Source organism: Thunnus thynnus, chromosome 11 (genome assembly GCF_963924715.1).
Source record: "Thunnus thynnus chromosome 11, fThuThy2.1, whole genome shotgun sequence".
In the NCBI taxonomy this organism is placed as follows: domain Eukaryota; kingdom Metazoa; phylum Chordata; class Actinopteri; order Scombriformes; family Scombridae; genus Thunnus; species Thunnus thynnus.
In genome coordinates this window covers 16,756,474-16,771,226 of record NC_089527.1, presented here as the reverse complement: position 1 = coordinate 16,771,226, position 14,753 = coordinate 16,756,474, and the positions used below count along the sequence as shown (strand labels likewise).

The 14,753-nt window shown below is 38.4% G+C and overlaps 2 protein-coding genes across 2 annotated transcripts; one reads left to right on the top strand and one right to left on the bottom strand.

The window, feature by feature from the left end:
- Positions 1-220: 220 nt before the first annotated feature.
- glb1l (galactosidase, beta 1-like) lies at positions 221-7,804 on the top strand. Its single transcript, XM_067603414.1, has 16 exons — positions 221-654; positions 1,702-1,871; positions 1,964-2,114; positions 3,482-3,542; positions 3,619-3,713; positions 3,806-3,986; positions 4,080-4,138; positions 4,250-4,371; positions 4,963-5,003; positions 5,103-5,221; positions 5,304-5,378; positions 5,477-5,566; positions 5,692-5,805; positions 6,000-6,131; positions 6,814-7,026; positions 7,134-7,804. The coding sequence occupies exons 1-16, from the start codon at positions 589-591 to the stop codon at positions 7,335-7,337; spliced, it is 1,893 nt and encodes a 630-aa protein (XP_067459515.1). The 5' UTR covers positions 221-588; the 3' UTR covers positions 7,338-7,804.
- A 32-nt stretch (positions 7,805-7,836) lies between these two features.
- Positions 7,837-13,334, bottom strand: ankzf1 (ankyrin repeat and zinc finger peptidyl tRNA hydrolase 1). Its single transcript, XM_067603413.1, has 16 exons — positions 13,232-13,334; positions 12,723-12,860; positions 11,770-11,888; positions 11,575-11,677; positions 11,260-11,465; positions 11,055-11,164; positions 10,757-10,910; positions 9,952-10,174; positions 9,758-9,856; positions 9,449-9,616; positions 9,203-9,334; positions 8,839-9,112; positions 8,642-8,753; positions 8,388-8,555; positions 8,242-8,312; positions 7,837-8,114 (listed from the first exon to the last, which is right to left on the bottom strand). The coding sequence occupies exons 2-16, from the start codon at positions 12,832-12,834 to the stop codon at positions 7,988-7,990; spliced, it is 2,178 nt and encodes a 725-aa protein (XP_067459514.1). The 5' UTR covers positions 12,835-12,860; positions 13,232-13,334; the 3' UTR covers positions 7,837-7,987.
- Between the last annotated feature and the right edge of the window lie 1,419 nt (positions 13,335-14,753).

Below are 14,753 nucleotides of genomic sequence, written 5' to 3'. Positions count from 1 at the left end.
CTGTTGTTTTCTTTTCTTAGGCTGTGTAGTTATATAATGTGATTTTATAATTATTTATTTTGAATTGCTCTCTGTGATGACACACACAGAGACTTCAGCTTATTTGTATTACATATTTGTATTTATTTATTTTGTATTATGTATATTTGTATTTTAGTTATTTTATTTCCTTTTTCTCATACATATTAACAGTTAAGGCCGAAACGTGGCATCTAGTGGTCAAACTGCAAATACATTAAACGTTTAAGTCTGAATATTTTCATTATTTCAAAGTGGGCTGATCATGTTTCCAGCTAATATTTCTTTATTTTTGATTCCTATTTAAACAACAACCGTCATGCTTGTTATAATTAATCACGTGAACAGGTTAGAAACAACACTGCCGGGACATGAACACGACTGACTTTAGGACCCTGCGGACGACCGACGTGAATCACATGACGTACAGCACGTCGATCATAATGTTGCTCCACAGTTAAACGCGCTGAAAGCTTCATACTTGCAGCTACAGATGTAAAGTCGCAGCAGCTTAACAGAAAGTAGTTATGGTTACGTTTTAAGTTCAGGCTTCGCAGAAAGGCAGCGGAAATGGCTGCGAGTGTTTTCCTCCTCGTTGCTGTGAGCTTTGCCTGTTTATCTGTCAGTGGAAACTTGGTAAGAAAGAAACTAGAAGTGGACTGCTTTAATAACAGCAAAGTCACATGGTAATCTATAAAAGCTGTTTCCCGGAACAAGTGTCAACTTGATATTGTATAATGTATTTGTATAATTTGGAAATTCTCTTTGAACCCTGAGCTAATAAAGTTTAATCTTTTAAAAAAAACGAGCTACAACAATTAATCAATTGGTAGATCAACAAAAAAATCAATCGATAACTATTGTCATAAATTAATTGAATAATCGTTTTTGTCATTTTTAAGCGATTGCCAAACATTTGCTGGTTACAGCTTCTCAAATGTGATAGTAAACAGAGTATCTTTTGGTTTTGGATAGAACTGCAAAAATTAATTGATTAAATGATTAATAGATTGACAGAAAATTCGTCGCCAACTATTTTCATAGATGATTGATCGTTTTGAGTAATTTTGTGAGAAAAAAATATCAATATTCTCTGGTTCCAGCTTTTTAAATGTGAATATTTTCTAGTTTAATTAGTTTTCTGACAGTTAACTGAATATCTTTGGTGGTGGACTGTTGGTCGTCACAAAACAACATTTTAGGTCACATCTTGGACTAATTGATTAATCCAGAAAATAATCAACAGATTAATCGATAATGAAAATGAAAATCATCGTTATTTGCAGCCCTAGTTTTGGACAGTTAGTTGAACAAGATGTCACTTTTGACTCTGGGAAATTAAAACAGGCAGTTTTCACTATTTTCTGAGATTTATGGACCACATAATTAATAAATTATCATGAAAATAATCTGCAGATTAATAGATAATGAAAAATAATGGTTACTTGCAATATTTTAAGAATATATAATAATAACATCAGATGTTATCTGATAACATCTGTCTGCAGGGGAAATTATTAGCATTTTTTTTTAAGATTAGACCTTATATCTCTGGTGACAACACCGTACTGCATGTAATCTTAATTACAGACTCACTCCAGAATGACAGACTTAAGTGGTGAATTTTCACCAGTTTTAAAATATCATTTTCCCCTCAGAGCAGTTACTGAGCCTCTCTTGCAGGTGTCTGGAAAGAGATCATTCTCTATAGACTACAAAAACAACTGTTTCCTGAAAGATGGGGAGCCTTTTCAGTACATCTCAGGCAGTATCCACTACTCCCGAATCCCACGGTACTACTGGAAGGATCGGCTCCTAAAGATGTACATGACGGGACTCAATGCAGTCCAAGTGTAAGTTGAAACAAATCTCATACTTGAATATTTGTTTTGTCATTGGACGATCTTGTTTCATTACTGACTACATTTATCATGTCTCCACACAGATATGTGCCCTGGAACTTCCATGAAACAGTACAGGGGGTGTACAACTTCACGGCGGACCGAGATTTGGAGCATTTCTTGGATCTGGCCAACCAGACGGGTCTTCTGGTCATCCTGCGTCCAGGTCCTTACATCTGTGCAGAATGGGAAATGGTGAGAAACTGAACATACTATCCCATACCTAAGGCAAATGTAAATTTAATAAGGAGATTTTGGAACTGTTGCTTAATCAGAAGAAATGGAATTTATAAATATGTTAAGATACAATCTATTATTATTATTATTATTGTTATTGTTGTTGTTATTCTGCTTCTCTGCCCCACCCCACCCCCCTTACCGCTGCTGCCAAGTGCTCATGGGGAAATTGTTGGATCTCTCTAAATTAAAGAGTATGGTCTAGACCTGCTCTATGCGAAAAGTGCCCTGAGATGACTTTTGTTGTGATTTGGCGTTATATAAATAAAATTGAATTGAATTGAAAAATAATTTATTAATAAATATACAAATGATATCAATCATTTATTTGAAACCCTAGTTATGACTTTAAAAGATTCAATGCAAACAAAGAACAAACAAACAAATAAAATAAGATGTATGTTCCAAATCTTTCAAACTGGAGGGTTTACATTCAAAGTAAGCAATAATGTCATTGTTGTTAAATTGTGTAGTTTTTCCTTTTTATAACCTAAATATTCCTCATAAGACTTTTGAAAGATTGCACTTGTTAAATGATGATGAGTGAGGTAATGAGGTAACTAATGCTACCTGGATATATATATGTTTTTTTTTGTTGTTGTTGTTGTTTTTAAGTTTATTTGTTGTCATGTTTTCTCCCATATAATGACTTCTTAATGGTCATTCCAAAACCATTTAGTGAGACAAAATTGACTCTGACAGATGATAAGGTTATCTCTGATAAGATAATCTGCTTTGGGTTTTAGTCACTAGTCACTACTGAGAAATCTGAAACATGATCTCTAAATGCTTCCTGTCTGTTTGTTTAAATGATATGAGTTAGACGCTCTGTGCCAACTTCTATTACGGGTGGATGCTCTTCAAACTGTCTATATGATACCTTAGTTTCAGCGCCAATAACAAAATGATACTTTTTATTTCTCTGATACTGAACTTTGAGAAACATAAACATGGTTTTCTACAAATCTTATTTTTCATAAAAACAAATGCTAAACTTCTTAAATATTAAATGTTGTCTAAACACAAGCAGTCATAACTAAAATCCAGTCTAAAATGGTAAAATTATGACTCACATTTTTATCATCAATCATGATTTTAATAGCAAATAACTGATTTTAAGAATAGGTAAACTGACATTCATTTCCAGCTTCCAACAATGCAGCAATTGACAGTTTTTGATACTTAGTGTTAAGAGACTTTGTGGTCAAAAGCAAAAAGGTATAAAGGTTTGATGTTTCATACCCAGCCCAACTTTCAAAATATAGATTTTTTGTTGATATTATCTTAAGAGAGACATTATTTGTCTCCCCTCTCTTTTTTCCCAGGGTGGATTGCCAGCATGGTTACTAACGAAACCAAACATCATACTGCGCTCAACTGACACAGGTATAACATTGAAATACATGTCTTTGATATATATCTTTTCTCATTTATTTTGGCCACTGATTTTCTTCTGCTCCAGATTATATGCAGGCCGTCACCAGCTGGCTCACTGTTCTCCTCCCCAAAATGAAGCCATGGCTGTACAATAATGGGGGTAACATCATTAGTGTCCAGGTAAAGCACCAAGCAGGTACCTGTGAGTATGTTTTTTTTTTAATAGTTAGGATATTAATATGGTGTGCGTTTATCATCTCTCTAAACTACAGGTTGAGAATGAATATGGAAGTTACTACATGTGTGACTACAACTACATGCGTCACCTGCGGACTCTCTTCCGCTTCTTTCTGGGTGAAGACACAATCCTGTTCACCACTGATGGAAACACAGACAAAGAAATGACCTGCGGGACTCTAGAAGGATTATACGCCACAGTAGACTTTGGCACAGGTTGGTATTATGTGAAAGAGATAGCAGGATCTTCTCAGTCGGAGGTTATTCATAGAAAAAGTTATAATTTCTAATATTTATTCCCTCATACAGACACCAACATAACTGAAGCCTTCAACCGGCAAAGACGGTTTGAATCTCGAGGCCCCTTGGTTAGTTACATGTGATTTTTATTATTTTTTTTGTAAATTATTTACATCCTTTCTTTATGGAATAATCCAACTTAAAGTATTTTTTGGAAAATGTTTTAAATGATATTACAGGTGAATTCAGAGTTTTACACTGGCTGGTTGGACCACTGGGGAGATCAACATGCTGTGGTTGATTCTCAGAGGGTCAGCAGAATGCTTGGAGAAATGCTAACCATGGGGGCCAGCGTCAACCTGTATGTCTCCCCAAACCTTCAGTCTTCCCAAACTTTCCTCCTCTCTGTACAAATGATTAAAAGTTGCCTTTGTTCTGTCTTTTTATTGTCAACAAATCCCAAGAAAAGACCAAAACCAACAATGTGTTGGTGTTGTTAGTTCGTACTTTCTGACTTTTCGACTTTCTCTTTGGCATTCCTACTTAAAATGTCAATCTAAAACCAGGTCCATATATAGATTCATCAAAAAAAAATCTCAGTACTTTCCTGAACTAGCTGGGCAATGTAGTTTTTAGCAAATGTTTCTCAAACAGAAGGACACACATGTGGGACTGACTCAAAAACAAACTACAATGACCATGTTCTTGGTAATGAAGGAACATGTAACAGTGCAACAGTGAGGCTCACTGATGAGTTTTTAATAGTTTTTGGACATCAATAGAGGTCTATGGCACAGGAGAATATGAAACATCAGACTTTGGCTACACAGATGATAGTTGCTAGTCAGATCAGTTTGCTGGTTTTGGTCTTTTCTCCCAAGAGGTCGACCTGTCTGTTTGATGAACAGTAGATTTCCGTCATGTCATACAGTCTCTCTCTCTTTCCTCTCAGGTACATGTTTGAAGGAGGTACTAACTTTGGCTACTGGAATGGTAAAGTCATATCTTTTCACTATTCTCAACAGTATCGTTGTTTACATGATGGAGTTGGAGATAAAAGCTCAGTCGTCTCTACTGTTCTCTGTCCCAAAGGTGCTGATCATGACAACAGGTTCCACTCAGTAGTGACTAGTTATGATTATGACGCGCCGCTGACTGAAGCAGGAGACCCCACAGAGAAGCTATTGGCCATCAGAGATGTCATTAAGCAGGTACCACTGATTGAACTGCCACCCACCAAGGTTGATGTCCTGATTACACTTGTATGATTAATGCATGACTGTTTCTCTACAGTTCAGAGAGGTTCCCTCTGGACCCATGCCGCCAGCTACTCCCAAGTTTGCTTACGGCTTTGTGACTCTGAGAAAGGTAATATGATGATGACAAGATGCATTATTTTAAATTTTTCAGAGCACAAAATAAAAAGGTTGCTGTGGTTGATGTTAATAATGCCAACATTGTTTCAGGTAGGCAAGGTTAGCAGTCTGCTAAAGATCCTCTCACCCCTGGGCCCTGTCCAATCCCAGTACCCGCTGACGTTTGAAGAGATGAAACAGGTACAGTGTCTGTCTGAAGGCAACAACAGGGGAGGGACTGGTGTTGCAGTGGCAGTAAGCCTCTTGAAACATGGAGAACTTCTAGACTGTTGTGTCTGCAGCCTGTCATGTCTATTGTGTTTCAGTACTATGGATACATGCTGTATCAGACCACGCTGCCCAGGGACCTCTCAGAGCCCACACCACTTATCTCTCCACTGAATGGGGTTCATGACCGTGCATATGTGTCCGTCAATGGGGTAAGCCTTCACAATGAACTTTTGTTGTCTGGCCAATCAGATTTCCAGGTCAGGTATTGGGAAAATATCACAGGTTAAGACCAAGCAAGCTTGTTCATAAAAAAAAATTAGATTGTGAAAGTTCAAATATTTAGATGGTTGTTTTGTACAGTATATTTTAGTGTTCATACTCATGACCAAGAGTGTGTGAACAGGTTTTCCAGGGCTTGCTGGAGAGAGACACTGTGCTGGTGATGAACATCACTGGACAGCAGGGGGACACTATGGATATCCTCGTTGAGAACATGGGCAGGGTTAACTTTGGCAGCAAAATCAATGACCATAAGGCAAGAGAAAAAAGTCCAATCCCATACATAATACATTACAGCACACGCATACAATCGCTTCTTAAACCACTTCTGTTTTGCTGACATTGTCTTTACTTCCCCATTGTTTTAGGTCTCACAGACCTCAAAGCTGTATGTGTAAAAATAACTACTAAATTAAGTTGTTTTCCCTTTTCCTTGTTTTATTTTATTTTAATCTAACTCAGTAAATAAACCATGTAAATTATCAAAGCATTATTACACCAACTAAGGTAATATTTTAGTTATGTTAAATGGGCAAACAAATTTAACAAATTTATTCCTTTGTTTGCCAAAAATAATCCACAAAGATGTCATGTGTGTAACTAGATAATGACGGAACTGCACTAATGGAAATCAAAATATACAAATTCATATTCTCAATATATTTATGTATGTGTAAGGTATTGCATTACTGCATTATCATATGAGCTGTCAAAGACGGCCCAGGGTCTCCAGGATCCCAAACTGACCCATAAAGGTTGCTATATTTTGGATGGCATATGTATATGAGACAGCTCCAGTTAGAATTTATAGCAAATACACACATCTTATAATTTGTAAATGAAATATGAACTATTTGCTCTTATGTTATGTTTTTTGTAAGTAAAACCTACTTACACAAAGTACAAGTGCTATCTGGTAAACTGTATGTGTGCTGCAGGGCCTCTTGAGCAACCTGATCCTGGGTAAAGACATACTGACTAACTGGAAGATCTACCCTCTGGACATTGATGGAGCCATTGATGGTGGATGGCCTCAGTCCTCCCCTGCATTTGAGGAGGAACCTTCAGTCGGGCCAACCATTTACATGGGAACATTACAGCCCAACAACCTGGCATGGGACACCTTTCTCAAGCTCAATGAATGGACTAAGGTAAAGTCAAAAATGCTCATCTACAACACAATGCAGGTTTACCAAAGAATCCCAAAACATGCAAGGCTGTTCTGAAATGTTTCCATGGTTCCTTTCTTTCCCATCAGGGTCAGGTTTGGATTAATGGTGTGAACCTGGGACGATACTGGCCAGCCAGGGGCCCTCAGCAGACCCTTTACGTCCCTGGACCCCTGTTCAGCACCACCCTGCCCAACAACATCACAGTGCTGGAGCTAGAGGGGGCGCCAGCAAACTTAAGGGTTCTTTTTATGGACCGGCCACAACTCAGTGTCCCTGATAAAAAGCCTTAAGAGACTTTTCACAACATTGGTGTGTTCAGCGTACCATATACATTCAGCTGGTTGAATACTTCATCACAGTGGCTGTTTAAAGCATTCTGTACAAGGAATCAGTACACGGTTTGAAGCAAAGTAGAATAATTCACCTCAAATGTGAGGGAATTGAGGGACAAAGCTTTGCACACTATTTCTGTGGCACCATTACTCTTCATCAGTTGAGATTACATCGTTTCATACAGCATGTAGGGAACTCTTTATCGGTCTTGAATTAAGACAATCAATATCAACAGCTTCATAGTCAAACAACAATGATGTTGATTTTGTCTTAAAGGTAGAAAATGCCGAGGCCTGTGGAAAAAATTACATTGGTAAATTATGTAATTAACAAAGTATTTCAGTTCTTTTTTTTTATTGCATTTGCTTTTTTACTTGACCTTTGAATTGCAGATTCTTTGAATAAATTATACATTTGATTGTTTTGATACAGTATTTGTATCCAGTGAACACTGTGTTTGAATTAAAATATCTAAGAACATCTGCCATAGTAAAATCTGAAATGTATGTTCAGAGTGGAAAATGACACGAGCATATTGGCAAATCACAGTCATATTAGAGTCATGTTAGAAGTAGCTTCCTGAAGACTAAAATTTTCCATGTGGGTGTTAGGTCTTGCCTGGAGGAGCACTGGCTTTTCGATGTGCTTGGACACATTTGGTGGTGCAGAACGAATAATCTAGGTACTGAAATGGGACCTTCCCAAGCAGAGAATCCCCACATAGCCAGCACCTCCTGGTGACAAACCAACACAGAAAAAAAACACAGCAAATCTCAGTACATATTTTTGAATAATCAACCATTTACAAAATGGACCATTTGATTAAATTATGATCAGGCTCTACGACAAAATGGCACTTACTTGATGTTAGAGAGGTTGACTCCTGTTGCAGCTACTTGTTCCGCTAACCTCCTCTCTGCCGCCAAAGCTCTCTGTAATCAAAAAGCAAATGTTTAAAAATGAAAACAATCACTTGAATATGATTGATCAAATGCACATTAACTCACCTTTTCGCGTTCAGTGAGTGATGCAAACCTCTTCTTTTCCTCTGCCTCCAACTCTTGTTTCTTCTTCTCCTCCTTCTGCTCTTTTTCTCGCTGTTTTTTCAATGCCTTCTGAGCCTTTTTCTTCTCTGTCTTTTTAGATTCGATCTCTGCTGTTAGTGGTCCAGGGACCTTGAGTTGCACAAGTGTAGAAGTGCTCAGCTTCTGTTAACATGATACATGTCAAAAAATCAACTGTAAGCCTTTTATTTACTTACCTGTGCCTTATTGTAGTCATATCTATCAGGATTCTCGCCCATGTATTTACGAAAAACGTTCCTGGTGTCTTTGTCAGGGCCAACGATATATGGGGTCTGCCCTTTTTTATCCCTGTAAAGGAATATTGCAGAAATAATGCAACTTATTACAATGTAATTTCACTTTTACTACACTTGGCTATACTATTTTTTCATACCTGAAGGCTGGGTCTGCTCCTGCGTCCAGGAGCAACCTGATTACTGCCTTTTGTGCAGCTGCTGAGGCAACATGCAGCAAAGTGAACCCTGACGAGTCTATGGGCTTATTAAGGAGAGTAAGAGGACTTGGGGCATCAGAGGTGTTGTTTTCCGACAGCTCTTGAGTTTCTTCAGATAGATGGAGGAGTCTACACAGAGTGTCCACATCCCCAACCTTACAGGCTGTAAAGAGCGTATCCCTTACGCCATACTCCCATGAATCATCCACAGTTTCTGAAGAGACACAAAGCAAAATTGTGACAAGCTGCAACATTGAGAAACAGATGAAATATAATGAATACAGAGAAAAGAGCGCTAACTCACCTTCCAGTTGTTTCTTACTCTGTGCTTTTCTCCGCCTCTTGTTCTTTGACTGCGTCTCCTGAGGGGTTTCTTCTGCTGGTGTAGCTTCTGGTGCTTCCTCATCTTGATCGTCTGCTTCTGTGTTACTCAAGTCTGTCACACACGAATATGAAATTGCGTAAACCGTGCACAAGTTTTTTGTGACAAGCATTTCCTTAATTCACAAATTATAGCCACTTATATGATGTCACACTAGACTAGACCCACCTTGATTTTCCTTTTTATTTTCCCCCTTCTTTCTTCTCCTCCTCCTCCTGTGTCTGGAGGGTTGGATTTCAGACTCCCTGAGGTCCAGAGTTCCTAATGTCAGCTCCACCATCTCCAGCTGGATCTCACCTTCCTCTTCCATATCTGCACTATCATGGTGATCTTCTGCTAATGCAAAAAAAAAAAAAAGGAGATGTGCTGTTATACCACATTTCACAAGAATAAACTTTGTGTTGAAACAGAAATTTTAACAAAAGGGGTAAAACAGGCACATGGTATAAATCCACAGTCTTAACCTCTTAAACTCACCTTTCTCTTGATCGGTGTTTATTTGTGCTGTAGGTTTGACTGTTTTTTTCCATGCCTTCTTAGATGTACTGCAGACTGCTGACATGTCTGTGTCTTTCCCTGTGTCAAGATATTTTGACGACAGTATTGATTATACCCTGGCTGTGTGACAATGAGCAGACATGTTATTATTCCAAGTATATAATTCAACTTACCATAAATCTGAACGGTGGAAAGCACCTCATGCACCCGCTGTACCTCTCGGAAGGTTGCCCTGCGTGTGGCAAAGGGAAGTGTACGGATCCTGGGATCTTTTTTGTCCAGTGGAGCCGTGCGACCGCCAAAAAAGATGGTTTTATTGTAGCTTGGGGCTCGTACAAATATTACAGAGGCCTCCTTCAAGTGTTCAACCCAACTTAATAGAAGATCCTGAATGTCCTGCAAAAGGTTACAGAAGTGTTGATGCATAAAGAAACTTCACCTAATGAATGAGGTGCATTAAGTAGAAAAAAATTAGAAGAAATTCACACCAAGACCAGATAGATTAAATACATCACTGTTACATTTGAAATGTATTTATTTGGATCACTATCTCATTAAAACTGGTAACAATAATTCAAGTTTTAGGAGTTGTCTTCTGGCATTGAGTACAGTAATTGCTTACTCAAGTTTGACTTTTTTGAAATTTGCAACTGTACCCAACCTTACAAAGACAGCACAGCCACTTTCATAAATTCATAAATAAGCAGCATTTTTTGCTGTGTGGTTGCAGCAGCACACTCTCACAGAAGTAAATAAGTCACTCTTGGAGGAGGATGGATGACCTACTAACGTTCATTGGCAGAGAAAAACGAATTCAATTCAGCAGAATGCCCTCATCATGGTTATGTGGATCGTCAATAGAAGCTCAACCTTTAAGAGAAGCTTAATTTATGTGTCCTCTATAAATGAAATGGACAGTTTCATGGCTGTCACTGTAAAGGTAAAATGACTGTTCTGTTAAATGGAATGTAGCCTTGCCTTGACTAGCGCTGCCTCATTGTGTCGCCTCAGAGCAGCTCCGGCAGACTTTGGTGCGTGACTGCGGTTTTGAGAATCTCGGAGTCCTTGAGCGGTGCCTCGCTTTGCACGAACAGTGTAACGGTGGAAAGTCTTGTGCTGAAGGACTTCTTTTCTGTAACATAAATACATTGTGTTGGGCAGATGCTTACACACCAGTGAGCTGACTGTGCTACTGAACTTATAATTCACAGCCATAATGTGTATAACAGACATTGAAAGTGCTAAAATCAAACAGACAAAAGAACAGTTCACTTACCCTTGAAAAACAGCACCAGCAAAGTGGCCACCACCTGTCATGAGAATGATCCACGAAGTCTTCTTACTTATGGTCTTGAGGCAGGATTCCACATCTTGCTCTCCATCTGACTGAAATATGGCAGGAACAGAACATGAAACATCCAATAATATGTAAAGATATGGACATACATAACCCTCTACGTACTGTACCTGCTCAGCCTCACCTTTCCCTGGAGAATACAGCGGTAGACTGATAGATACTCTCCTGCTGAGTTCTGGAAAACCACCTTGCTGGAGGGCCGGCCGGTAATTAAACTGGTTTCAGCTGAGCTCTCATTATCTGTGCCAGTGACGTTACTGCTTGTTCCCCCATCGTCACTATCTGACTCCTCTGAGTCGGACTCTGACCCTGAGATACTTGACATATCTCCTGTAAAGTGATGACTGAAAATTAGTTAGCTGGTAACATCAACAGCCCCACAAACCCCCCTTTTCATGCCGAACTCCATGCTAGATTTGTAAGACTGTGGTTTCCTCACCAGCTCCGGTCTTCTTCTCAAACTCCTCTGCTGTGACTGGTGGCATTCCTGCCATCTTTTGTCTCAAGTTGAAGCGATGCCAGTCGAGCTTGTAGTGCTCCATCTGAAATTTTAACAACCCGTTCATGTATGTACAGTCTTTACAACATCAATGGAGCTTTTAGATAATCTGAAAAGAGGAGTGTATGAAGTCACCTGTTCCTCACGGCTAATGAAGGGGCATCTGCAAGCTGAGCAGACCATCTTGTCCGACACCTCTTTAACCAGGCTGCGCTCCCGCTGTCTGTCATCCTCTGGGCTTTTATCTTCCAGCCCTGTGTGGAAGGCAGACACAGCTATTAAAAGATAGGTTCACAGTTTTTCAAGATTATCCTGAAACAACAATCAGGTGCTCAAATGAGCATTAACACAATATTTTTCTTGCTGTATTCATTCTTCCTGTTCATACTGGCAATTAGAAGATCCCTTTGAATATCCACAGCCCTCTTTCTGTACAAAAATGTATTTAAAAGTTTATTCAAGAATAATAATAGTAATAATAATAATAATTAATACAGCACTTCTCAAAACAAAGTTACAAAGTGCTTTACATAGTTAAAACATTTAAGTACTACAATTAAGCAGTAAAGTATTGTGTTAAAAATAATAATAAAATAATAGTAATAAAATAGATAAAACATGTTGGAAATAAAACAGTGGGGTATCAATTAAATAAATTCCTTTCTAAGAAGATGCATTTTGAGAAGTGATTTAAAAGATGTCACTGATTCTGCTATTGTGAAGCTTCAGACTTTCAAATTAGTCAAATCAAGTCAATATCATTTAAAGTTCTTGTGTTTTTGGTACCGAATTCCCTCTTTTTGTTATTATCCTTCCACTGTAGCTGAACAGGAAAACAAGACAGAAGTGTTTTACCAAAAAGACTGTAAATGTGGCACATATCCACTTTATTTGACTAACTCAGACAGCTGAAGCCTCATAAAAGCTTCACATAAACTTTTAAATACAGTAGATCTTTCGATGGTCAGTTATGAACAGGAGGAATGATTTACAGGAAAGAAAAACCTATTTCAGTGTTATTGTAGACACCTGACTGTTTTAAGACAGACTTGAAAAACTGTGAACTTGTCCTTTAAGACAACACATACCGTCAGTGTCTTCTCTGTGTTTCTGGACGGGGTTCACTTCTCTCAGCCCCATCAAAGCCTCATCATCTGGGCACAAGCCAAAGATGGAGCGGTGGTCTGCACAAGCCGTCATTGTTGATGGTGTCTTTACCTCATGACCTGTTTTGAAATCACAGCCAGAGAAACATAATTTAAGTTTTGTTTGCCGCTATACAAAATAACACGTTTTCTTCTAACTTATCCACAATAATTAACAACACTACAGCCGCTTCTTGACAACTCCTCTTTCTGTTGGACATGACAACATTACTGCCACCAGCTTACACCAGTTTGTACTGTTTTTACTCTACAAAGCAAACGTAATGTTAGCTGATGTGTGACAGCATGTTGTTTGACCGACACGTGTATAGTCATTTATAGCAGCCGCTGTCTTCACTGAGCGGCTGCTGCTGTCTGCATCTTCTAATAGATGTTTAGGTAAATTATATAAGTTACAATGAACTAACTTAAAAAATAGAAACTCAACGTACCGTAGAAGGATGTCTCATGAAGCAGCTTACGCTTACGTTTTGTTACCCAACGCTTCCGTCCTCTTGATATATGTACGGAAGCCCAAAAGCACCAATAAAAAGGCGTTCACCGACCAAAGGTTACAACCTAGCCATGTTTTCTCCAGCATATGTCAGTATTTCGTACAAGTAACTTTACTGTACATTTATTACACGTTTAACTAGCTTTTTGTACATTTAGTACAGCTGGAGAGATTTACAGTGCTGTGCAAAAGTTTTAGGCACTAAAAGTAAAGCGAGGATGCTTCCATAAATAATGTCATGAATAGTTTTTATTAATCAGTTAACTTTATTTAAAGTCCAGTAAACAGAAGAAACCTAAATAAAATCAATATCTGGTGTGACCACGCTTTGCCTTTAAAACATCACGAGCTCTCCTCGGTACAACTGCATAGTTTTTCAAGGTACTTGGTAGGTCGGTTGTTCAAAGCATCTTGGAAAACTTGTTTCAGTTGCTCTGTGGATTCAGGTGTCTCAACTGCTTCTGTCTCTTCATGTAATCCCAGACTGACTCCATGATGTTGAGATCAGGGCTGTGAATGTGGGGGCCATACTATCTATTGCAAGGCTCCTTGTTCTTTTTTGTCTTTTTGTAGGTGAAGATAGTTCTTTATGACTGGCTGTATGTTTAGGGTCACTGTCATGCTGCAGAATAAATTTGCATAATGGATAAGAATCTACACACCTGAAGTGCTTAAGACATAACATAGATGTAGATTTTCTTTGTTGAACCAAAGCAATGAGCTGAAAGCAACATAGAGCCGCAAAGTGGGGTGGTGAGTCTCAGTGGAATCAGCGGCATTAGATGCCATTCTACATAACCAAGTTTCAGTAGATTCATTGGTAAAAACTATGGGAAACATTGGTTAATGCATATTTTAAAGTTGACAATGTAGCATCACCACTATTGCTATTTATTTCTAACAAACATAATAAATGCCTTATTTTATTTTTGACACAAAAAGAAACTGAAATACTGAAACTACTACACTAAGTGAACTGGTGACTCTTGATCATCCATCCGTGAATGTAATTCTGTGTATATCTGTGCTACCTGTCCGAGGTGTGCCCAGTCTCTTGTAGAGAAAACTGTCGGATGGGTGCACTTCCACTACAGAAATACTTAGCACTTCAGGTCCCTTCTCAGAGTATATCTAGAGAGCTAATCTGCTGGGATCAAGTAAAAATACTCCTGGACAAGGTAAAATCAAACATTTTATTAGGTATATTAAAATATATACAAAATTAATTAGAAATATTGAACAGAAAAACAACCGTCAGTGTATCCACAAAACAAACTTTAAATGACTGATTTACTTGGATTTGCTTTGATTTCTCTTTGATTTGCTGGTAGATGCATGAATCAAAGCTTGTGCTGTTGGCAAAGAAAGACAATATATTACAAACTACTTCAAAATGAAGTTTAACAGGATGTAGACACCCCCATACCTCCCTTACCAGCCATATTGCGAGCCTTGGCCTC